The sequence below is a fragment of the Bombus terrestris genome, chromosome 3, assembly GCF_910591885.1.
Source record: "Bombus terrestris chromosome 3, iyBomTerr1.2, whole genome shotgun sequence".
Classification (NCBI taxonomy): domain Eukaryota; kingdom Metazoa; phylum Arthropoda; class Insecta; order Hymenoptera; family Apidae; genus Bombus; species Bombus terrestris.
In genome coordinates, this window is record NC_063271.1 from 616,880 (window position 1) to 644,413 (window position 27,534).

The following is a 27,534-nucleotide window of genomic DNA, read 5'->3' on the forward strand; positions in this document are numbered from 1 at the left end:
TTCTTTTTCGTTATCATTATCTGTTAACATTTATATTTATGAAATTATCATTTCAACCATGTAAAAGTGCAATTGTATATTGGTGGATATGGAACGATGGAAATTAACCATTAATTTTTCGATTGATTAATAAAATTCAATCACAATTTGAAAATAAAATCGTTTAATTATTGTATACCTTGTAAATCCTAATCTTTCTTCCTCCTATTAAATATTCTAATAACACAGGAGAATGAATGGATAAATATGTTTTCGAATGAATTTTGAATATTCGGTTATTTTTAAATAGATCTTCATTTTCGGTAAAGAAGCGATTTCCAATAATGGTAAATTAGCAAACTGAAATATGTAATTACAATTGAATTGGTCATTGAATTTGGTCATTGAATTAGTCATTACAGCTAGCTGTAGGAACTAAAGATTTGTCGAAGTTAGGTTTGTTCGAGTTAGTTCCGTAAAATTCGGAATGATGGCGCGGCGAAGGGGATGGATAGGCAGGTCGTGCTCAAGGAATATTGGAACGGAACCATTCAGTACGTCGCGGAAGAATGCGTAGCCATTGTTGGTGCTGCGATCATTAGTTTCTAGATCCGAGATGGTCGTGGACACGGAAAGCCATCCGATTGTACGAGACTTGAGGCAAATGTCGATAGAACTCGGTACGGGGCACTGATACGATATTAGTACGAGAGATTAACGTTCTTATTCGTAAGTGTGTGGAACTAGTTGATCGGGCCGCGTCCGCGTTCGTCGCGTATGCGAACCGAGCGCTCGCGCTCGCACGAGTGAGAGTGAGTGAGTGATACGGTGGGGCACACTCGACGACGGCCATAACACCGACCAACCAAACTAGTAAGCAGGGAGAAAGCGCAGTGCGACCCAGTGTCCAAGACGTAGTGCTAGTGTTTTTGGATAGAATTCCTGTGAAAAGTGGACTTCCATTGATCAGGTAAGTGATCACAAATGATTTTCAAGTTTCTGGATACGTTGATGATAAGTATAGCGTTTGGTGTATGTCGTGTGGTGCGTAAGTGGCGGCTGTAGCGGCGGGCCCTTGAGAGCTTTCTTTCCCGAGCGGCCATACCGCCATGTTGAAACCTACGGCAAATCGAGTGTGAGTGAGCGAAAAGGCGGCCCGGTTATTCCGCGCGCGCCATAATTCTCCACTGTGAGAAACATTATGATTTCTGTGCCAGTCGAGCGCTCGGCTAGATTCTCACACGGCGGCTTGCTCGTGTTTGTTGTGCGTCGGCTGGGTGCATCGGCTGGGCGCGGGTCTGCTACCCTTCCCCTCGTCATCTTCACCTACTTGTCCTCCTCCTCTTTCTACTCCCGCATCTACCGCGTTTATTTCTCTACCGTCGTCTCTTGCTCGTCTCGCTCGTATCACTCGTATCGCTCGTATCGCTCGTATCGAAGATCTCACCTTTCTCCTTTCTTACTATAACAACTTCTAACCACCAAGCACCTGTTCGTCCCACGAATTCTTCACTTATCTCTGCCCTTGATACGAATACCAATAGTAGAACGTCTTCGCGGCATGGATTGTTCTGGCAATGCTCCTCTTCACCATTGCAGAAGCTCTTGCTTCCCATCAGAGAGATCTTATGGTCGTTCACAACATCGTTTTTTCCTATGTATTATCAATTTTCTATTTTAATAGTCAGCTCACTTTCTATACCAGTGTACCAGTTATTTGTGCTACTTTTATCAAACTTTCCATTTTGGCTTATACTGGTTTCGAACAATAGGGTATGCACATTGATTCTTGTATACATTTATAGATATCACTGAGTGTCAAAGGTATTATGCTTTGGACATGCTGTTTCTGACCAATTCATTCTTTATCTTATACTTTTAGCATTTGTATATATTATTTATGTACATCTTCTTGATTTTGAATTTTCATAACTTTGTTATACCAAATTGTTCGTTTGTCTTTAACTTGACGCTTTAGATTCCTTATATAAAAGAAGTATAATTTGGGAAGGTTGCAATTGTCTATCTATGTATGTATTTATAATGAGATATATCAGAACAAATTTACAGTACGATTTATTTATATTTTAAAATCAAGATTAATTGTGTCATATGTTATTTACATCAGAATAATAATAATAAGAAGAAGAAAAATAATCAAAGAATGATAATATAGCGTTATAAAGAAAGGCTGAAAAGATTATAGCTAGCTATATTTATGTTTTTTATGATTATTGCAAAGAGATACATATTATTGCAATTCTTTTTTACATACACACAAAGAACAGCTTTCATAAGTATTTGGATGTTAATAAGCGTTATTTAATTTGATACATGCATTCTGTCTTAATGTTTCACAAATTGTAGTTTTCAGTTATAGAAGTTTCATAAACAACTTCATTGGCAGGAAAGGTTTAACGGAGCAATTTGAACGTATTTTGGTACGGTAGATGATAAATATTGCTAGTTTATGTTTAGTAAAATGAAAAAAATATATGTCGAGCATGTATCTTATACATTCGGTTTTGCATGATATGTTAAATAATTTATAGTGATGTGTATATATACACACATATACACATGTAACTTGAAAATATATCAATGTTTAACTTGCTCTAAAGCGATAAAACAATTTGGGGTTGTTACAATACGGGGTCCTGTTGTTATGTTATCCAGATGTTGCTAATGTCGCAAACCTTGGCTGGAGGTACGGAGTCTCACATCAGTGTACAGGGCTGACATTCAAAGTACTACCGTTTGGTAGGCTTGAGTAGTGTTATGCCTCCACGGCACCAATCTTCCTGGTTGCAGCGCAATCATCTTGGCAAGCAATTAGTGAGCTACCATGCTCGATTCAGAATATATCCTTGCCATCTCGATTGTTGATGAAGCCTCATAGCGTCAAGCATCAACGTAAGGCAGTTACCTGCTGCATAGCATTTATGTACCATATATGTCGGAAAGGTAGGTGAAGCTCATTACCGTGGACTAGATGAGCCTTATATTATAAAATACACCTAGTTATTTCATGAAATGTGAAGTTTGATTGTATCAGTTGGAGTTTAACATCTCCTATGTAATCAATCCTGCAATTTCGAGAGACGGCAATAAACATGGTTACTGATCTATGAAAAGCATTGAAAAATGTGGTATTTTGTGACTTTATGTTACAATGATAAAGTAAAATAGGTTATATATACAAATGAATTTTAAAGATCAAGACATTGTAAGCCCACACTGCGATGTAAAATTTTATACTGAATGTTTTAATCCTTTCCTTTAATGTTTGTTTTTGTAATTTATTTACGCACTTGTATTTTTTTGTTGCAGAAGCGAAGCCAAGATGCAGCAGGTGGACGCTATTTCGCAAAATAATTCGGTAAGCTATAGATTAATTTTCATGAAATATTAATTTAAAATGCAGCTTGCTTATTAATCTACTAATGCTATATATAAAAGCTGTATTCAGTACATATATTTCCTTTGTGTGTCCCTAATGTAGTTGACAAAATGTGCTAAACATCATATAGAGATTTGTCAATTTGTTTTTTTATTTTAAAGATTTTGTTTCTTATAGAAGCAGAACAAGTTTTCTTTCATTATATTCTATTATATTAAATGTAAATTACATTACTTTTCTTATTTCTTTGTTTAAATGTCTTATATAGTCTTGTGAGTAGTATCTATATAAAATTTTGTTAATTCTTAGTATAGAATTTCTAAATAGGGACACAATTTATATGGAAATTTAAACTAAATATGCTTTTTAAATTAGATATTTAGAATTGTAACTATTAACTATCCTCCCTCCTATTGCTGTAATTTATATCTGCTATCTATCTCTAAACTATTTACATTATTCGGAATAAAAATCAAACTTATTTAAACTGTACTATTGCCTATGTCCTTACTTCTGGTATTATGTTCAGCATAATTTTTTTCTTTATGTAATGAAATTAAGTGCTGTTTGATTGAATGGTATGTATGAATTACAGTTAGATGTGGAGGAGCGAGAAAGGCTGTGTAATATACCGAAGGTGAGATTCCTTGTTGACTATTGTTTCAACTAGGATATGTATGGTTAAAATATAAAATGGCAGCTCCAAATTTGTACCAAGAGCAATTTTTGTTCTCGCTTCTATATTTTTATAAAATTATGTACAAGTAAACTAATACTAGATAAACTAAAATATAAAAAAGGAATATAAGGTTATTACATATATATATATATATATATATATATTAATAATTATGTGTTTCTTGTGCATTAATTATGAAGCAAGATACTTTGCTGATACATTTTAGTTTTATTTGATATTAAATGTTTATAATGTACATTTTTAAAGCTTGCAAGTCATTTCGTACAAAATACAATTTGGACAAATTTGTATATACTCTCTATATGTAGAGTTTTTTGATAGAGAAAAAATTTATGTTTGTTTCATTTTGTTTAATTCAACTTCATTTTATTTTTGTTTTATCTATTTTTTTCCCCTTATTATATTTTAATTGCATGATTGTATGAAATGATTTAGAGTTGCCATTATGTTTCAGTTGGAAATATTTTTGTAACATACATATATTTTTATTACATATTCAATTAGACTTCTATTAAAAGAAATTCTAAATTGCTTGCCTGTGGTTATGGAATTTAAATATTTAGCAGCCTAATTCGCTCGTTGCATGAATGGGTTTATCTACTTTTATGATGCACGAATCTTATTACTATTCCTAAATTTATATACCATAATGAAATTTTACTAAATAGATTGATCAAATTATATTATAACTTTGTTGTGTGTTAAGCAGTTTTTACTAGAACTTTGAGGGACTATCTTATTAAAAACAATAACCTCTATTCTTATCTAATAAGATTAAAGGTTTTATAAAAATAAAAGTAATAGAATACCAAAGCATGATCTATATAGCAATATTATTTGCAATTTTAATTACTAAATAGATTGATTTTATATGAAAAAGAAGTAGTGGTCTAATTTGTGCTTTGCGGGAGAATTTTATTTTTATTCATGGATTTAATATTACATAACAATAGTAGTTATAGAGCTAACTAATGAAATAAAGTAACATCGACATAAAACACATATGTATTAACTGGATAATGCAGACAAGTGCACCTGGTAAGACAACGACTACACCAGCAACCCCGGCAAAGGAGCCACCTCCACGTGATGAACCACCCGTGGAACCTGTGAATGGTGTAGTCCAACCACCTGTTGTGCCTCCACCTAATCGCCCAGGGCGTGTTACCAATCAACTGCAATTTCTTCAGAAAGGTGTACTCAAGCCGGTATGGAAGCATCAATTTGCGTGGCCTTTCCAGCAACCTGTAGATGCGAAAAAGCTCAATTTACCAGTATGTGGATTTTATATTTATTTTCTAGTGTTTATTTCATTATCTAAATATTAAGAATGTTATAAAAATATGAAGACACCTTAAACATTAATTTAACATTATAAATATTCAATAGAATTTGATTAATTACTTGCAAATCAGTTAAATATTTGTAAATTTAATAGGATTATCACAAAATTATAAAGCAGCCAATGGATTTGGGCACAATAAAAAAACGTTTAGAGAATACGTATTATTGGAGTGGGAAAGAATGTATTCAAGACTTCAATACAATGTTCACCAATTGTTATGTTTACAACAAACCTGGAGAAGATGTTGTGGTTATGGCACAAGCTCTCGAAAAATTATTTCTCACAAAGGTAGCTACACTTATTTAACATTTTATATATATATAAAAATTGTACATATATGATAATTTAAAATAAATATCAACGAAATTAGGTTGCACAAATGCCAAAAGAGGAGGTGGAACTCGAACCACCGGTTCCGAAAGGACCCAAGGGCAAAAAAGCTGGCAGAGTCGGAGCACCAGTAGGTGGTGTGGCAGGGGCTGCAGGAGGCACAGGTCGAGGTCGACCTTCCTCTGGTGCAGCTGCAGTTACTTCCAGTGTACCAAATAGCCTAACGCCTTCAGCTACATCAGCTGGGACAACAGGTGTAATTCCTATGCCTCCTCTTGGCACCCAAGCACCTGCATCTGTACCTGGGAGCACTAATACAACTACTATTGCTCCTCCATCAACCATGGGAGTTACTCCCATGGCTACACATAACTCTCTGCCTCAACAAGTGGTCCCTCCAACTAGCGGTTACCATGCCCAACCAGCAATGGATCCACAAGCAGCTTCTGCTGTGCCTCCTCCTCCACAAGTTCCCACTGCACCTACGGTAATGCCTCCATCTCAACCAGCAAAACTTAAAAAGGGAGTGAAGAGAAAGGCTGATACCACGACTCCTACTGCAAATTCTTTTGAACCTCTATATAAACTGGATCCTAAAAATGCCAAAATACCTACAAGGCGAGAGTCTGGCCGACAAATAAAGAAGGTAAAGGTTATATCTTGTTTATTTAATAAGGTATTCATGCAACTAAGTATTTTCTAAAATGTCGAAGCGTTTATGTGTATGTTTTCATACAATCTTCATATTGAACGTACAACCTATTCATCATTTAATCACACGTTCCTAGAAAAATTATTTGATCAAAAAAATGTTGGCGGTATAAAGCTGATCTATAAAAAACAAAATTTAAACTTCTTTGTCTCGCTTTGCATACAGCAGTAAAATTCTAGCAAAAAAAAAAGTTTATCATTTCAGTAATGTAACCTTGTAATATGGATACGTAAATGTTTAATAATCATCTGAATAAGCTAAAATATCATATATATTCAACTATTTTTATTCCTTCCATGCTGTAATCGTATCATCCATTAATACATTAACAAAGAGTTCGTAACATGGCTGTTTCAGCCAACGAGGCAAGCGGAAGACGGCTTAGTGCCATTCCACCAAGCCAACATGCCTCTGATCGGGGCAATGGCCCAACAGGTACACTTATTACTACTCCTTCAGGGTCCTTCCTTTCATTTGTGTTGTCTTGTCATTTCATTTTAGATACATGTATTAAAAAAAAAAAAAAAAAGAAAAAAAAAATTTGAATGAAAATAGTATACAAATTTTTTGTCTTCTTTAATATTTAATATTTTTTTATATATAAACTTTCTGTTTATATATTTTGTTCATTTCTTAATTTAGGTTACAGTATAAATTAAAAATACTTTCATGAGTTGATATCTTTTTTCTTTTCTTTTCTTTTCTTCCTTTTTTTTTTTTTTTTTTTTTTTTTTACAATTTATGGTGTTTGATAATGTAATTTCTTAATTTTTTCATAATTGTATTTATCATGTTAAATATTATTTTGCAGCCTCAGCATACTACTGGGAAGTCGAAAGAAAAACTTTCAGAAGCTTTGAAATCTTGTAATGAGATTTTGAAAGAATTATTCTCAAAGAAACATTCGGTAATGTATTATAAGTCTTATATATGAATAGAAAGAAAACATTAAGCTTATCCTTCAATCTATAATTTGAACTCTAATTGTGTACAGGGATATGCATGGCCATTTTACAAACCAGTTGATGCAGAACTCTTGGGCCTCCACGATTATCATGATATTATCAAGAAACCAATGGACCTTGGTACTGTAAAGGTTAATGTTTTTTAAACTATTTAGATTAGATTTTGTATTGTATTCTTTTAAAAATCTGTGTTTTTAACTGACATAATCGTTCTTTTACAGACAAAAATGGATAATCGTGAATATAAGACAGCACAAGAGTTCGCTAGCGATGTGAGACTCATATTCACTAATTGTTATAAATACAATCCTCCTGACCATGACGTTGTTGCAATGGCTAGGAAACTACAAGATGTGTTTGAAATGAGGTATGCGAAAATTCCGGATGAACCAATGGGAAGTATGGTTGGCATGAAGGGTAGCAGTAGTAGTGCTAGCAGTTCCGGATCTGAAAGTTCTTCTGAGAGTGATGATTCAGATGAAGAACGTACTCAAAAATTAGTCGCTTTACAGCAAGAGCTTAAAGCTATGCAAGAACAAATGAGGAAATTAGTGGAAGAAAGCGGTAAGAAGAAAAGTAAAAAAAAGAAACCAGATAAGACAAAGTCAAGGCCAATGAGCAATAAAAGTAGTAGCCTAGTTGCCAGTCATACTGGTGCCATGAAAGAACTAATGAAACCAAGTGGTGGAATCCCAAGTGTTTCTGATAGTGTTGGTGCTAGTATAGCCAGTGTCGCAATGGGAGCGGGTGATTTAAAAATGCCTGGTGGTATGGGTGGTGATCTTCATCATCCTGCAATAGCGGTAGGACCTAATAAAACTCATGCAACAGGAAGCATGAGTCATCATCTGCCAACGGCGGCAAATGCTAAGCCAAAGGGAAAAGGAAGAGGGCCTGGGAAAGCTGCAACAGCAAATACTGCAAATAAGAGGCCAAAAGCAAACAGCAGATCAGCTGGAACTAAGAAGAAAAACGCTAGTAGTCAACCGCCACCCATTACATTTGACTCAGAAGATGAAGATAATGCTAAGCCAATGTCTTATGATGAAAAAAGGCAACTTAGTTTGGATATTAATAAATTACCTGGTAAGTAATAATAGTTAATGAATAATTAATAATATAAATATGAAAGTACGTTTTAAATGTAAGAAATTTTTTCTCAGAATACATTGTTAATTTTTTTTATTACAGGAGATAAATTAGGACGTGTTGTGCATATAATACAATCTCGGGAGCCTTCATTAAGGGATTCCAATCCAGATGAAATTGAGATTGATTTTGAAACACTAAAACCATCCACACTGAGGGAATTAGAAAGCTATGTCGCTTCGTGTCTTAGAAAAAAGCCACGTAAGATTTATTTTAGGTTCTGCAACAGTTTTATAAATTAGATTCGTTATCTGGTTTTCTATTCTTTTTTTATTATTTTAAAACAACTAGGGTATTTTTTTTATAGTTATAAAAATATAAAACTATATTTGAATAAGTAATACAGTTCAAAGATATAATGAAATAAATGTTACTAGGTTTAATTCTTAATAATACTGCATTAGTAATATTTACTGTTGATAGAGGTATAATATCTCTTATAATTTACTATTTCAGTAATTATTAAGTAATTATTATAATTTATTTGAATATACTCATTATTTTGATATAGTTTTTAAAGAGAAGCTTCGTTTAATAAATAACACAAGCTTATCTATATACATTTTTAATGTATTCGACATTTTCGTACTTTTCATAGATAAAAAGGTCAGTGGTAAATCTAAGGATGAACAAATGGCAGAGAAAAAACAGGAGCTAGAGAAAAGATTACAAGATGTTACAGGGCAATTAGGCAATGTTAAGAAGACAGCTAAAAAAGGTTGGTACTTTGACTATAATATAAGCCTGTATTTCTGTTTTTTATAGATGTAAGTGAATATTATAGCATAAAGTGGTTACAAATGTCTAAATTTATTCTCAAATTTGTTTAACAGAGGACAGTAGTAAATCGGTCGATGTAGTTGGAACTGGAGGAGCTAGTGGGCCTTCGCGATTGTCAGCATCGAGCAGTAGTAGCAGTGATAGCGATTCCAGCAGTAGTTCTCTTTCTTCGAGCTCCAGTGATTCAAGCGACAGCGAAGCAGGTTAGATATAAACCTCATGTAACTGTTGCTATTATTAGACCCTTACTTGGGAACAATAAACTACTTAAAAATAAGTAGTTTTCATGAAAATATGAACTAATTTTTCTGTGAGATTTAAAATTATGGAGTTATTTGCGACTGTTTATTTAAAAAAATGAATATTTTTAGTCAAAAATTTTCATAACATTTATTATCTAGTAACTTATTCTGTAGAGCACAGGTTTCTATTCACGTTTATGCTCATAAATATTATAAGGACAATATGCTTATAAACCTCAAGCAAGCACTTAATGTTCAATATTTTCATTTTCTTTAATATTTCACTTTTTTGTCATATCACAACAGATTAGTTATAAACTGTACATTTCTATTTATACTTTCTATTTATAGTATCGCTATATACTTGTATATTCTTTGACTTGTCAAGCATATTTGTTTAAACTAACTATAAAAAAGCTTATTACTTTAAATGAAATATGAAAAACATAGACGTGAATCTCTCCTAGATATTTCAAATAAGGTTATTCACCATTTCATGTGGGTACTTGCTATATATTAATAAAAGGTACAGATATATGTATGAAGATTTTATATATATATATATATATATTTATATATTTTATTATATTATATATATATATTTTATTATATTATATATATATATATTATTTTTATTATATATATATATTTTATTATATTATATATATATATATATATAAAATCATTACTTTGTTTTACTTTGATGTTATTTCTATCGCATAAAGAGAATATTATTGTTTATGCATGATTTATTTTGTGTTTCGGTTATTGTAAAATTGCTTTTATTTTATTTATCTACTATCTTTTCTAATATCAATAAACTCCAATAAATATTACATAACTACCTAAACTCCTAAAAAGAACTTGCATGCGACATAATACATTTATAATTTATATATTGTATTTTTATGAATAGATTATTAATTAAAAGATACTATGTCAATAATAACATAGTGTTAATTGAATGTATTGATCATCAGTTTTCCAAAAAAAAGAAAAAAAAAAGAAAAAGGAAAAGAATACTTAAAGAATATATACCAGATTTGTATCTTCTTATACAAGAAAATGACAATAGCATTTAATACCCCATGATTTGGTGATGACTTAATATTTAGAAAAGATAACTTGAACTCTGTGCCTAACTAATTTTGTATTGGCAACCAAACAATCGAATATACCGGTGCAACATTATTGATGCAATATATGCAATGGTGTTGTTGGAAAGTAAATATAAAGAGATTTTTTAAACGAGGATTCGACTGCACAAACGCATCGCAAATATCTTCTTAAGCTGCTAAATCTTGCTTATTAATTGTATTTATTAGGACGGCGTTATTCGTATAGCTTAAGTGCTGCGTTATATTAATGCAAGTACGAATATGGTGTCAAGTTTCATCGCGAAAATATACTTACTGTCATTATAAAATTGATATTGGATAAATACATAACCATAGATTTATTTACATTTGCGTAGAATTTTTTTAAATAAACGTATCTTTCGAAGTGTTTTTGAACATCAAATTTGAAACTTGACGCAATCAAAGAATTTTTATTTAATTTACTAGACAATATGCAATGGTAAGAAAAAGTGGAGTGCAGACTGTGTTTAGAGGATACCATATGCCATGCCAGCTTGTTTCACAAATTATATTATTGATTAAAGATGATTACTTATATTTTCTCTTGCCCTGTCGGTGTTGACAATACATTCTGTTGCTCGAAAGTCAAGTATAGTTCACTATTCAAGGTCACTGAATTTTTCACTGCAGTCTCATGTTAAAGTATGTAAGGACACGTGTGTTTTAAAACTGATCAGACATTTGGAATAGTAAGGTTGTGCAGTTAGAACATAAGAAAGTTGCATAAAGCATATACGAAGAACATACTAAACTATAGCAGGGACTGTAGTGTCAAATGTTAGTACCTTGGAGTATACATTGTAGCTTCTCCTGACAATTATATTGCCCTACGTAACCCAAGCAACATCATGCAATATATTAACTCTTGCAAATTTAATATTTATTTACATTAATCGATAAGCAGAGCATTACTTGTATCACTGTGTTTTTTAAATCATTAAGTTTGTTTCCTCACATTGATTCATTCATGACGTATCATTTCTCAGAAGATAGTACAATGATATTTAAGGAGCGTCATTATTACATTAACCCCTTCCCGTACTTTAGCGAGTCTGACTCGCGCCCAGATACTTGGGCCAAAATCTTCATCGCGAGTCAGACTCGCTAAAGTACGGGAAGGGGTTAAGTGTAAATATGCACTTATTACCTGAGTGACATGAGAACTGTGTTTAGGCTTCTGAACACTATATTTGTTTCTACAGTTTAGGCTATGGACTTGATAGTCAATATTTAAGAAAAACAAATTAGGCAGTAATATTATGATACACACGGGAGACAAATGCAGACAATGTGTATTGGTGGCTGGATTTGCAAATCCACATTCTAAGGTTATTATAATCCACAGCTTTCGTGTCAAATACTGATTTTGATTAGATACACTCTCGTGTTAATTGTCTCCGCAAACAATTTCAGAGCTCACATATTTCTTAAGAAACTCTTACCTAATGTTACCTCATATAATGATTTCCATTTCTCAATTAGTTTGATTTTGATAAAGCCAAAGAAGTGGTGCTTCCTTTAAAAAGTCAATTACTAAGATTTATCACCTCATAAATACGCTTTGGTACAATAGTACGCTATATTATTTAGATGAAATTGTGAAATTAAGCTAAAATCTTAATTCTTCCTTTAACTACATGGATTCGAGTAAAAGATAGTTACAAAACAAGTGTAAAGTGTGCGGAGAAAGTGATATGTGATACAATCAATAATTTTCATTTATTTTTTATGAGATTAATGACTTTGAGCATACAAGGTTTATGTTGACATATAAGAGAACGGCAAGGGGAGTGTACAAACTAATAACACAGCAGACAGATGAAGGTAGATACATTGTTTCTAACGAATAGAGGGAACTGAAGACAATTATAGAAGAATTAGGAACGAGAGCAGGTGGAAGAAGTGGTCTACGATACAAACGAGGCACCCTAGCCTCCAAACACATTGTTTGCACTCCGCTAAGCTTTGCTAATCGCCGTTTCATTGTTCTATTTACCACTAGTTCTTCATTGATAGCCATTGTCAGTTTTTCATTTTTAAAGTTACTTGAACTACAGTTTAGTACAGTTTCGTTTTACTAAATCAATATCGCTATGTCAGATAATAATTATTAATTATACGGTAGGTCGGTGTGGTTTTACATACCTAGCTATATAAACGGATACTTATCCTTATCAAAAATAAATTTGGTTTTGTCTCAGTAATACATTTCTCGAATATACGTAATACATGCAACTGGTTCATAGTATTCGTGTTATAAACAAGTCTCAAATAACATTAATTTTAACCCGTCCTATTAAAACGTTTTTTAGAAAACCTTTTATACAAGTTCGAATGAAGTTAATTTTAGTGATATTTTGTTTTTATATTTCTATGTATAAATATCTGCTCCATGATAGCGTTTTTGTTGAAATATCATGTAAAGAGAAAAAAAAAAAAAAAGAAAGAACTTTGGTTCTTATATATAGTAAAGTATATACGCGAGAAGTTATGGACGTAACTGATATAAGATTTGAAGGTGCTTTCGAGAAAGCAGTTCTTCACGCTTCGAGATGTTGCATAACACGAAGATTAAAGAAAGAAAAGTGATCAAATTTGCACTCAGTACAATTTAATGTTATCATCAATCGTACAGTCAGCAGCGTACTTACTGTTCCAGCAAAAGAATGAAGTTGGAAGAAATTAATTATAACTAATTTTGTGAAAAGAAACTATAATTGGTCAGGAAACTATTCGTTGATTTCTAAAAGAAAAAATTATAAGCATTGAAATAGATACAAAACGTTGTTCAGAATAGTCCTACTATTTATGTTTCTCGAAATACTGAAAGTAAATAGAAAAATTCCAAATAATTAGTTAGACTATGTGAGATCAAATTAATGGCGTGTGCTGAATTAGATAGAAACTATGCATCTACTACAATACAATCACCATTAGCTTGTAACGCGAGATATAGGGCATTTTATAATAATACTGATATTGCCTTCCGAAATTTTTTGTAGCATTTATTCCACGTAAAAGCACGCGTCAACATTTTTTCACATCTTTAGACTGGAACGTCATTCTTCCTTCGAGATCGTTATACGCAAAAGCAGATTCAACGAACTTGCTATTTTATTGAGGTTCGAGATATCCTTTTTATTTAAAACCACTAATTATTCTAGCTCTCAACAATCACACGTGCGTTCCATCTGTTTTATGCGTATTACGTGTTGAATATCAACAATAACACAAGCATACGCGTTTTGTACATAGTGAGAACTAATATATCATAAAATATTAATAATAGTTGTAAGTTAAAAGAAAAAGGGGCGACAGAGAGGAAACTTTTTTAAATGCATATACAAGGATAGTAGATGAATGAAGTAAAAAAGAAAAAAATATTGATTCTTCGAAATCGTACAGAGTCGGGGTTGGCTCATTAGGTGGTCCAGTTAACTATATTATATAAATTAAGATATGCTGGAACTTCTACTCGATGTTTCTTCGCTCTTCGTTATTCCCTCTTGCAATTGTTTTGTCTTGTATTTGTACATTCTGTGAATTGTAGTTTACTATCGACCATTCCATAGATGAATATGATTTATCTACGAGCATGAATCAGATTAAATATAGTGTTAGAATCGCTGCCTGTAACTGATATATCGTACAAACATCGAGCAGGAGCATTTTGCCACCGATCTCAATATTGTGCTAACTGCGACTTGAAATTACATTTGGTACTGCTTGTATGGGTGTGACACTCCTGTATCATTCATGTTTAAGTTGAGTCCATATTGTACTATTTACGTCATTTTTATTTGCATTAATTTTATTACACTACATTAATTATAGTATATTACAATTACAATACAACACTGTATGAATACTGAGGAAAGGAAAAAAAGCAAAGGCAGTTTGATGGTTTTTGTAGTCAACACTTTGTAATCATCATTTTCGCCACTGTCATGATTATTATATTGTAACGATCATCATTATTATTATTATATTATTATATTTTATTATTATTATTATTATTATTATTATTATTATTATTATTATTATTATTATTATTATTATTATTATTATTATTATTATTATTATTATTATTATTATTATTATTATTATTATTATTATTATTATTATTATTATTCTAGTGGGAACTGCGTGCTCTCGCATACATATATATGACGTTATATATGTATGTGGCAATTTCGCTGCACGTAAGCGTGAACGTATGTGCGCGCGCGCGATATGTATGTATGTATTTATAATGTGTATACATATACATATACATATATATATATATATATATACATATATACATATACGTATACATATACATATACATATATATATATATATATATATATATATATGCATATGCATATGTATATGTATATGTATATGTATACGTATATATATATATATGCACATGCAATTATTCATAAATGAATTGAATACAACTAACTTTATGTAGAATGAGAAAAAGAAGAATTGTTCAGCGTATTAAAATTTTTTAATATAAAGAGATCATTAAGATGAAAGTGTCCACACAAAAAGTCATACAATTGAGATATTTAAATTAACATTGTTGTACACAGTGATACAATTATAATATAAGCATATGAATAAAATCTATTAGAAAATATATGCTCAAAGTCTTTTGATTTTGTTTCTAATATGCATAACATTTAGTAGGCATTCTCTGGCAGAATTTTTTTAAACTCTGAGAACAAGCATTCATGATTGGTATCCTCTGCACACTGCATTTCACTATGTCTTCATCAATCTGTCTCTTGTAACGAGAAAACGGTTGATTGCACATATTCACCATTAGATGCACGTTACATTCAATTGCAGGAAACTCTTCCAATCGTCCTCCACGAAAGAAAACAAAGAAGAATACACCAAGTACAGGACCACCTTCGACAACGACTACGGTTACATCGGTAAGATGTAGGAACCAGCAGATCACAATGTTTGCATTGATTAATTGTTAACTTGTTCCGTGTCTTTCTTTCTTTCTTTCTTTCTTTCTTTATTGTCACAACCAAATACTATAATCGAAGTATATTTATAATCACGTTAATTATGTTTCTTACTTTGATAATTACATTCATGTTTCGTATAGCGTATACTTAGTTTAGTCATGCATATACGTATTTTTCATAAATGATATTATCTTTCTGATATTATCTTCTATATCTGAATCTTCCTGGCGTACATAGTAAAACATCTTTTAGAAAAGAATGATGCATGATATATTAAATGACAGTACACTCTTTAGGCACCTACATTGAATCATACCGGAGGTCTTTTAATGAACAGTCAACCTTCGACAAATTCTACGGGACCAATAACAAAACCAGCTGTAACGCAATCTAGCAACGTTTCTTCAGAACAAGGTGTGTGCAAACTATTTGAATTATTTAAGTGAATTAAATTAACGTTAATATAGATTGATTAATATAGATATACTCATATAGATTGATCGTGATAGTGATTGAATTTATAGACAAGACAATTTTTAAGGAGCTTCTATACTTTAACACGTATACATTACTAAACGCCATTCGACAAGATATTTTATCACAACTTATATCATTGTGGCGTATAGAAATATGTACTATCAAAAGCACGTCGCACTCTCCTGGAGGCGCATCAAATTTTGTATTCTATATCTGTGTAATTATATGTCATATTAATTTCATATTTACAATAATTTTATTAGGTGGTAATAGTCAACAGTCTGTGGCAGTAGCGACTGTTACAACTGGTCAAGGAATGCCTGTAGCAAGTCATGCATCCATGCCAGCGCAACCACCACGATCCACGACTATGGTTACGACTGCTCCTGTAAAAAAACCTACACCGCCACCAGCAACTACATCTAATCCACCAACTCCACCACCGAGTGTTACACCTACAAATACGAATTCTATAGTAGCTTCACCGGTTGTGCCTCAGCCACCACAGCCACCGACATCCGTCAGTTCCTTCTCAAATGCAAACACACCTGTACCTACAGACGGAGCAACTTTAACTCAACAATCAGACCTTTTACAACCATACAATACTCTAGGTATGTGTTTTATCGTACTGTATACAGCACTATACCCGCTTAATTGCAGCGATGTTTATTAACCGATCGATCGATTGAATATTTTACTATACAACTATTTACTTAGTATATTAAGCAAGCATCCTCTGTATGTTGCTTACACTCGATACTCTTCGCTTTAATTCCAAACTTATTTAGAGGTGAACAAGCCATACAAATATAACATCTGTCCAAATAGTTGCAGAGATCGGTCGCGATTAAACGGGCATTGTCGTAATTAATAAGATTTATGTTTTGTTTTATTTTATTTTTATAATACAAAACCTACGTCAATATGTTCTTATAAAATTTTCTTTTTGTATATAGCTCCTGTGCCTACTACGCAAACGTCGCTGGAACAAACAATGTCATTAAAAAAAAAACCGCACATACCAATGATTCAAACACCACATGCAACAAATAATAATACAAACTTAAATTTACTGCCTGATGTAAAAACGCCAGTGAATATGATGCCTGCAAGTATGGCATCTAATTTAAACTTGGGAAATATTACCATGGCAAATCTTAATATGAATTTGTCACAAGGATTGGCCACGCATATGTCAATGCACAATCAACTAGAGAGTATGATAAATACAACATCACCATTGACCAATATACAAAATTCCCATAATGCTACGATGTCGCAACAGCATTCCAATGGATTTTCCAATATTAAGCGTGAGAATTCTCCGCCCAATATGTTGAATAATAATGGTATACCTGGTCTTAATATGGGGATGAATATGACTGGAATGGGTTCAATTTTTGATCCTATGCCTATCGTTTCTATGCCAATGCAAATATCTCAGATGCCAATCAAGAAAGAAGAAAAATCGATATCAGTTTCTCAGTCACAACAGATGCCACAAAAATCTATGGATGGTATGTATTATAATTAATTTAGGTTGAAAGCATGCGTTACAAAGCGTATCTATGTTACATCGCAGCAAGTTTTAATCTTAATGTTTAAATTTAATTCATTATACTTATACATATCATTCGATCGCTTTTATTTTCTAATTGTTTCTCACATTTTCTATTTGATACTAAAATAGTGTGCGTGCGTGTATTTAGTAATACAAAATATTTCTACTTTCTTATATTTTAAATAATGCCTTTTCATTTTTCTTCTTGCATGGTGAACCTAGTATTTTCTGGTGTTGTAAAGCGAATTCATCGGATTTGTTGAAAATTTGTTTAATCCTCGCTGTGTTTCTTTAATGTATACTGTTCACATTCTAGACTGCTATATTAACTGCTTACTAATCGAATATATAATGCTATTGCTCTAGCCGGAGCTCTTTTTGCAGAAATGAGTACAGGAATGCCACCAATGGGAAATCATTCGAGTTCGCAGCTCATGCCTGAGAAAAAGATGACACCACCTGATTCGAAAAATCCTGTGTCGAATTTTGCCTCAGCTTTTAAAAACAAGGTAGAGTAACGATCGTTCAATTACGTATTTTTCTTTCTTTCCTATATTATTCGTATCTAATCTTCTTTCTCTGTTAATCTTATGCAGACTGTAGAACAAAATGTGAAAAATGCTTCATCGTGGTCATCTTTGGCACAAGCATCGAGTCCTCAATCTGCGGCAGGAAGTAGTATGAAAAGCGCTGCACAGGATTCATTCCAAGCATTCAAAAAGCAAGCAAAGGAAAAACAAGATAGGGTTAGTACAAATGATATTTATTTTGCGAATAATACAATAATTTTATTTGAACATAATGTATATTTGGTTACTTAATACAATATTTTCTTATTTAGATTCCGTTTTATCTAGATAAGATACATATATACGATATATACGTCGCGATACACGTACGATATATGTCGCAATGAATGCTAACTTTGTTTTATAGCAAAGAGCTCTATTGGAACAACAAGAAATGCGTAGACAACAGAAAGAACAAGCGGAACGAGAGCGCTTACGTCAAGAGAGCGAAAGAAGAAGAGAACGCGAAGAAGAAGATGCATTAGATAAAGTTAGGAAAACCGTCGGTGATCAACAAGGAAACGTCATGACTGCTACATCAAGGGCAGAAGAGGTCAAAGCTATTGTCGATACCGATAGTAGTAGTCCAAGTCATTCATCCAGTCAAGACAAGGCTGCGGCTGAAAGGGAACGTCAAAGACTACGAGAACAAGAACGACGACGGCGCGAGGCGGTAAGTTTCACTGTAATCTTTTATCTGCGCGGATATTTAATATCTCGTCAGAGAATCAGCTTTAAAGTTTTACCTATTACAAAAATATATAACAAGATTCAAACATATAACGCTAGTAGACAATATCGTTAAAATCAAGCTAGAAAATATTTAACATGTTCACGCCAGCGAGTACGACCGGTGGCTCACGCTCGAGTCTCCCATTAGGCGGCGTGCATCACCGGTGGCTCACACGTGAATGTTCCATCAGACGGTGCGTATCACCAAAAATCTAGTTCTTCGTTTCGTAACTAGAGAAAATTGCCGTATAGTTGAAAATTTAAATAATGGAAATTAAAATTTAATTCTTAATAATATGCGACCCTCAAATAATAATCCATACAAGCGCCGTTCCACAGCGAGAAACACAAATAGCAGCAGCGCCGGCGTGAACGTGTGAAAGATAACAAAAGTGTTGGAAAGAATTAGTCGCTAGTCGATTTTCTATCGTCTACTCTCTAATTGTTATAGACGAATTTGCCAAGAATGGGTATATTTATTATTTCAGATGGCTGGACAAATTGACATGAACATGCAAAGTGATTTGATGGCTGCGTTTGAGGAATCGTTATAATGTTATTTGCTGCTCATTGTAAATCCAGTAAAGCCGGGCAGGACTTGGATGAATGTGTGGCGCTGGACGATACTGAAGAAACGTATTAATATATACGTCAGTCAATAACAAACAATAATAATAATAATGAAGAATAAAGAAATAATAATGAAATAATAATAAACTGAATAAGAGATCGGTGTAACAATGAAAAATACAATAGTGATGCGAGTTGGGACATTCCAACGGAAAAAGTTAATTTCATTGTTCAAGTGAATCGGACCACGAAGAGACAGTTTATCAAGTGATGGAAAACTTGTGTGTAGTCGACGGACACCTAAGTGTGACCTACTGTAATTAGATAAATACTTATACAATACTTTGAAAATGCTACACTGACTCTTGTGTTACATTTCTCCGGTTTTCATAAGTTTGTACTTTATGTAAATTTGGAAACAAAACAAAAAAATATTATACAGAAGATAAGTGAATGAAAGAAAGCGGTATGAGAGAGAGGGAGAGAAAGAAAGAGTATATATTACGTGCGATCAATGAATGGATGAGTATGAGAGCATGGGGGCAGAGTAAAAGTTGTATGTATATTTAGTTAAGTTTTATATTTTTCCAGATTCAGTCATCAATCGTTGGTAGGATTATATAGATAGTGTTTCTGCCAATAATATATATAATTATTAGCAATTAATAATAATTTTATTGCATATTTTTTTCCGGATTATGAATAAATACTATTTGTAATCACGAAATAGGTAGGCTTGTTAAGTCAATAATATAGAAAAAAATATACCTAATATGCGGACATACGCGTTGATGAATTTAATCGTATTGATCGTTACGATAGCCCAATCTATATCGATTTCGATCGACTTGGAAATCAGAGAGGGCTAATCGATTGATTTGGAGAAAAGATAAAAAGGAAATACGGGGAAAGAAATATTTGTAAACTCACCTTAGAAAAAAGTCGTCAATTATTACGAATAATGGTAAGGTGATTATAGAATGATGTAGTATCAATCCTACCAACCTTTAGATCAGATTCCACATATGTACCTAATCCTTGGTATACTCTAAGATCACAGAAACAGAAAGTGTAATATGGTACCGATTCGTAAATGAGACATTATCTAGAAAAGAATTACGGGTTTTTTCTTACATTTTTTTTTCTTTTTTTTTTTCTTGACAAAAATGAACTGTTTGTGTGAAAGAATTTATTAGAAAGAGGGTTAGAAGTAAATTATTAAGATGCAAAGGGTATTTTTTTCAAGGGATCCTGATTAAAGTTTTACAGAAAGAACTCGTCCTTTCGTATGTTGTGCGTGATCTGTCAGTAATAATGCGTATCCCGAATAGAAATGTTCAATCGGCAAAAAAAGTACAAAAAGCGATATTTAATTGAAAATCCGATTACTGATTGAAGTTCGAATTTATTGCGTGCTGCTATTATTCTACTACTATTACAAACGGATTCATTTTTAAAGAAGTATTTCAATTTGTAGAAGTTGCGGTAATAATAGTAGGTAATAATAGTAGTACGTACACCGATATCACGTAATAACGATACTTATTATGTGAGTTATATCTATTATTATTATTATTATTATTATTATTATTATTATTATTATTATTATTATTATTATTATTATTATTATCATCATCATCACCACCACCATTAATATTAATTATTATTATTATTATTATTAATATTATTATTAAATTATTTCATTAAAAGGAATTTTATTTTTTTAAGAGCCTTTTCAAACCTGCAATGTCTTTCTCTGTATTGTAGCGTGACAAATGAGTTTTTATTTGGAGTTAAAGAAACGCTACGTTCGCATAAGCTGTTTATGGTAAAATATGTTCGATTTTATTTTAATCTTAATTCGGAAGAGTTTATTGTTCACAAATACATGTTACTTTTTACATGATATTATAACAAATATTTTGCAACTACGAACAATGCGAAGATCTTTTATGATATTCAGAGAAGGACATATACGCAATTTGGTACATACTTCGATACACGATGATCACAACATCATCAGAATGAGCTCGTTTTGCTCTCAAGTAATCGTTGTTTTCGCTTTATACGAAGGCGTGCACGATATCGATGGTAGATCAACAATACGTGCGTAGCGTTTAATTTTATTTATTCTGCGTTTCTTTTAACACGATTTATCATGGTATCGTACAATTCAGCCTTTGAAAAATCTGATGAAGTTTAGCGTTGTCGTTAAAAAAGAATCGTCATTTTAAAAATCGGCCGTGCCATTTTAAAGAAAAATTTTTAGAGAAAAATTTCTCGAAAGGCACGACCGATGAAACAAAAAGAGTTGACTAGCGTTTAAATTGCTATGTACCTCGCCGAAAGATGACCGTAGTCAGCGACATTACAGCGTATACAAATAATTTATTATTACACACGCGTTTACACCTGATTCTGTCGCATTAAATTTATTTTGTACAGTCTTTCGGGTTTCTCGAGCGTTTTCTATGTCAACGATCGCAACTGGACTCGATGTGGAAGAACGTGTCCGGATGACGATCAGGAAAGTGTAGGAGGCGTATCAATGCTAAAGAAGATCACGAAAGATACACGATCGTTAGTATTCACATTTGTAAAGTAACGTTGATTGTATGTATGCGTGTGTATGATTTGTTTAGTTACGTATAAATTACGACCAGCCAAGAGAAACGTAAATTCAAAGTGCAAGTGCATCGATGCACCGACTAGAAAAACATAATGATATTCGTCGGGTATAACGATCAAATTAACGGTGCGATGTGGTTGTTTCTGGTCGATTGAAATATCGCGCGAGGAAACGGGATCGCAGGGAAACGGTTCGAAACATGATTGACGCAATAAAATGGGGAGGAAAAATTTCTGATCATATTCGCACCGATATCTGTAATCCTGTTTTCGTTGCCAAGTGCATCGCAGATGGACGAGAAACACGTCGATTGCGATATAATAAGTATCCATCTATGGAATGGCTCTTTATTCTCATGTGTTGTGTGCGCTTTCATATCAGTACGATCACACGTTCGTTGATCGTCAGTACTAATTCTAGCAATACTAAGTAGACTATCTTACATCTTTTTTTTTTTTTTTTTTATTTTACATGCCGGAATTGTTTCCGCGTGTCTCTCAATCAAAATTCAAGATTTACGATGAAATCGTAGCAATCTATTTACAGCGATACTGACGTTCGCGTCTTAGCATGTATAATGATTTAGTCATCCATATGTTAATTGTTGTTGTATGCAATTAACGCGATAGGGCAATTTCTCGCGAGGATGTCAGTAATTGCGAAATAAGGGAAAGCGAGAAATGATCGATCGTGTTTTCTGTTCTTGTAAATTAGAGTGTTCTTTCGGTATAAAGTGATGTTTCCAGGAGATAATGGAATTGTCCTAGATATAAATCGAATGAAGTTTAACCATAGGCGTAATAAATATGCCGTTTTCGTTTATTAACGTTTATCATTATCGGTATTCGAGCACGATTTTTCGAGAATGCGTGTATTGGCGTGTATTGGCGCGTATTGGCGCGTATTGGCGCGTATTGGCGCGTATTGGCGCGTATCGGCGTGTATCGGCGTGTATCGGCATATATAATTGTAAATTCAATATATTTGATATTCGAGTATGATCGTGATACGCTATAATGCGATGTAATATATGACATAAAATGTTAGCAGATATGAAAAAAGAAAACATTGAGATGTCATGTCGTGTTAAACATAATCGATTTTTTCTGTCCAGAAATATCATATAACCAGGAACATGATTTTTCATGGAAGAGAAAGTCGTTTGCAATAGTTTAAATATTTTCGTGTACAGTTAGTATATGTTTATCTTCCAGCCAACGCTTTTAACGATATTTTGTATATGTTATTTTTCTATTTGTTTAATCTTTCGTGTCCTGGGTGTAGTTAATAACGCAAAACCGTATCGCTTAGAAATGATGAATTCTTCGCTAAACGACCGAGCAATGAAAGCTACGATTTTAATTGTTTTTGATCGATTATTGTCTATATTGTACCATTAGACTGACCAATTGCAAGTGTCTTCGAATGTTTGGAAGAATTCCTCTGATTATGAAATTGCGTCGCGTTAAAGTAACGAGCTCAATAGTGACACGAATTCTAAAACAAAAGAAAAAAGATATTAAGAAGAAAGAATTAAAAAGAATAAAGAATTAAAAGCGTGAATTTGGCAAAGAGAAAGCGAGAAAGAGAGGCAGCGTGTGAGAGAAAAGATGGGCATAGGAATGAAAGTGAGAATGGAAGAGAGCAAGGAGGAATGTGTGTGCTAGGTATTATGATTGTATAATATATAGTTTATAACTGTACATATGAGGAGAAATCATTGGCAGCAATTTAAATAGAATACAAATATCTATGTATAAAAAGTAATAAGTACTAATATACACAGCTCTATATATGTGATAAGGTTTGTAATATTTAAGGGAGGCCGATAGATTGTATTAACCTACTAGAGATCTCAGTATAAGTTACTAGGTAAAGACGTAATAATTCGTAAGTAACACCAAAATCACTCCGCTGTATCAAAAATATCAAAAAATAATTTTTTATATAAGTTCCCACGGGCGCACATCATCTCCAATAGCACACAAGTTTTAGTAGACTTATTACTGATAGCGAGACATTAAGCTGGTTGTACATAAATAATAATGATGAAATGAAGAATAAATGGCTAAAATAAAGAAATGCTTGATGTTGTTAAGTAAGAGGGATCATTTACTAGGTCAAGTTCGTTTACAGACTTGCTTCTACTCGACCATTTTTATTCAAAAAGAACCTTATAACTTTCTCCTATATCTCTGTGTCGTTCACGTTCATTTCAAAAGGCAAATAAAAGCAAAATTGCAACTTTATATCGATCTGTCGCATGTAGTACGCACTTGTGTATAAACCGTTTGTCTAATACGTTATATAATATATATAAGTTGAGATACTGTTAAACCGTATATTACAATTTGAAATCGTCGATGCTTTGTACAGAAAGAATCCTTGACTAAGTTTTGAATCTTTTATTTTGTAGATAACAAACTTGGTAATATAACATCAAGTAATGAATTAAATTGTTGTTTCATTTAAATCTCTATTTGCTTAACAATATCAAATTAAACAATATTATCTGTTCTCTTATTAATCCCTAAACATAAGAAGAGAGACTTTTATCACATATTTGAATTAATGTTACGAGGCAAGTGAATACAAAGTTACTGCAGATTATTATTCATAAGCATATACAGAATTACCCTTCTTAGTTTATAATTTTGTATGTTATATATATATATATATATATATAAATATAACATGCATATATTATTATGCATATATATATGCATATATGCATATACATATGCATATATATATATGCATATATATATGCATATACATATGCATTATATATATATATATATATATATAAAGATATACATATATAAATACAGAGCGTAAAACAAGCAGAGAGAGTGAGCGAGCGAAATGGACAGAACGAAAGAGTGTTGTATAGTCGTCGATAGAAGAGATACTAACTGAAATATTATTGTCCCGTGTTTGACGTTTTCCCTTATGTTGCGAATCTGTTAGAATGAATAAGAAATATTGTATATACTAATTAATACAGATAAAACAATGCATATTACACGTTATTATAATCTTTACAAATATACTAATTACCTGCGGTTTAATTATTAATAACTAATTGAAAGTAATTGTTGCGATAGTTTTTCATTATTACCTCATCCTCTTAAAATAACTCATGTATAAACATTACAGACTAGAATAAAAAATGTCTTAAGATTGAAACTCGATGATTGAAAAGTTCATTTCAATACCTCCTAAACGATTTGTCAATAATTACGCAAAAATTTGTTAAACTCGAGCGCTATATTCTTTTCACGAAATATTACACATTTTAATGCATTTTATATATCATACTTAAAATCTGGATAATTCTTTCTTGGAACGACTAAATTTTTTTAATATGTAAGCTTGCGTACGAATGAAATCATGCCTTCAAACTCGAAATCTCCTCTTACATTCATTCGAATTAGACTCTCGCTGTAAGTAACTGTAAGATCGAAAAGTAATAAGAGTAATAAGAGTTTGCTTAAAATTTATTTTGCTAATACCAAAGAGCAAATTAGAACACTCGTTGAGCAATACTAACCATTTTGCTAACCATTTATGAAACCATTATTTTGTATAATCGTCTACAGCGTTGTTTCACATTTATAAACGTAATCGGTCATTTTGTTAGTCAAATAAGATCTCATCTAATACAATATAATACAAACATTTCCAACTCTTGACTTCATATCGACTCTTAGCTTATCGTGATTTCGAAGTTTCTCTGGATTAAAATATTAGTGATAATGGTATGTATATGTAATGATTCTCAAATATTTACAAATAAATCACATTTTACTTACTTACAAGTTAATAAAACGTTTCTCAACAATGTCAATACGTTCTATACCACGTATATCATCGATTTAATTTAAATATTGCATTATTTTGAGCGGGACAAGAAATATCTCGTTATTCTTTAATTCTCTGACATACGATGGATGATACTCCTGGTCAGAATTAACTTCTATTTCTTCTGGTTCCGTCGAAGAATTTAATGGATCATCGCTCACTTTATATATTTGTTTTGGGACTGATGTATCAGAATTTTCTAAAATACCCGACTAGTAACTAAAAATATACATATATGTATTTAAATTTTAATTTCTTTTCTATTTTAGTTTTTAAAATTTTAATTAATCAAAATGAAACTACAATACGATACAATAATGTCAACTATTCGGAATATGCGATAGATTTGCGCCAGAGCTCCGTGATTCTTTTATATTTACTTTAATATTTTTTTTATTTACTGAAATAGGTATTCCGTTTTGTTGTGCATACTTTAACAAATCTGATCTTTCTGATAACTTTGTATAAAAGTCTGTAACTAATAAAATGAAAAGATCGCACATAAGACATATAAAGATATATATGAGAGTTATATAAAGTTTAGATACAGTACCTGGATGTCGGGATAGAGGTTGTAGTAGCTTTTCCTGTCGCATCATGAACGATTAGAAATGCATTTTCAGATTTTGCAATTCTTGTTAGGGCTTTGCTAATGCATGGCCGAGCGATTGTTGTGCCTAAAAGGTGTTTATACACCCCGTAAAGCACTCCACGTGCAATAGCCGGCCACACAAACGAAGACAGGAAAACGTCTCTGAGATCTTCTATTATGACCTTTCGAATAATAAAATTATCTACGATTAAACAGAAAAGTTGGCATAACAGAAGAGATGGACTTTATATCACTGTAAAGATTAGTTATAACGAGTAGCATTATATCTACTTGCAGAGATTTCGGCGCAAAATTTAGAAGATATATTTGTAAATTAATTAAAATTTTGTTAATACCTTCAAGCCAATACCTTCTTGTCCAATACATACTTGCCTACATTCAAATCCTTACTACAGTATTTACTTTCCAAAGAATCGTTATTTACAATATAAGCGATAACTCGATATCCTTTTTCTTCCAATCACAATAGCATACACGAGGTATCTAAACCATCGTTATATACTAGACCGATTTTCTTTGTTGATTTAGGTATTTTTCAAAATTCTCAAGATCTCAGGATTCTCAGGATCGAGATTTAAAGGCAATGTGACAAGGTCGATATTTCAATTAAGATGACAGCTGGATTTCATTATATGGACAACTCTGAGTCTTGACCCATGCTGAACGATAACCCATGAACGATTATCGTAGTAATACATGCTATACAAAGAGTTAACTTATTCGTGAATTTCAACCGACAACTTGTTTGTTAAGATTTTATCTTTAGTTAAAGTGGTACGGTATAAGTATAAAAAAAGAAACA

General features: G+C 32.3%; 2 protein-coding genes across 7 annotated transcripts; one reads left to right on the plus strand and one right to left on the minus strand.

The window, feature by feature from the left end:
* Positions 1–535: 535 nt before the first annotated feature.
* On the plus strand, positions 536–25,280 carry LOC100651092 (bromodomain-containing protein 2). 6 transcript variants are annotated; one of them, XM_048404021.1, is made up of 22 exons: positions 536–949; positions 2,656–2,943; positions 3,310–3,358; positions 3,975–4,016; positions 5,105–5,353; positions 5,518–5,712; positions 5,795–6,400; positions 6,824–6,901; positions 7,278–7,373; positions 7,461–7,562; positions 7,653–8,517; positions 8,623–8,781; positions 9,179–9,298; positions 9,414–9,563; positions 15,584–15,672; positions 16,011–16,128; positions 16,455–16,805; positions 17,151–17,711; positions 18,122–18,264; positions 18,352–18,501; positions 18,692–18,997; positions 19,545–25,280. In XM_048404021.1, the coding sequence occupies exons 2-22, from the start codon at positions 2,933–2,935 to the stop codon at positions 19,608–19,610; spliced, it is 4,506 nt and encodes a 1,501-aa protein (XP_048259978.1). In that variant the 5' UTR covers positions 536–949; positions 2,656–2,932; the 3' UTR covers positions 19,611–25,280. The 6 variants fall into 6 exon arrangements, with proteins under 6 accessions (XP_048259978.1, XP_048259979.1, XP_048259983.1 ...); XM_048404022.1 differs by having other exon boundaries at positions 18,140–18,264; XM_048404026.1 differs by lacking the exon at positions 6,824–6,901.
* LOC100649666 (argininosuccinate synthase) lies at positions 24,646–27,264 on the minus strand (the record flags this gene model as incomplete). The annotated part of the gene is given in 6 exon segments (XM_048404421.1): positions 24,646–25,650; positions 25,653–25,747; positions 26,075–26,338; positions 26,514–26,597; positions 26,673–26,893; positions 27,082–27,264. Coding segments are annotated over 6 exon segments (921 nt in total), but the record flags the coding sequence as incomplete, so codon positions are not given.
* Positions 27,265–27,534: the final 270 nt, after the last annotated feature.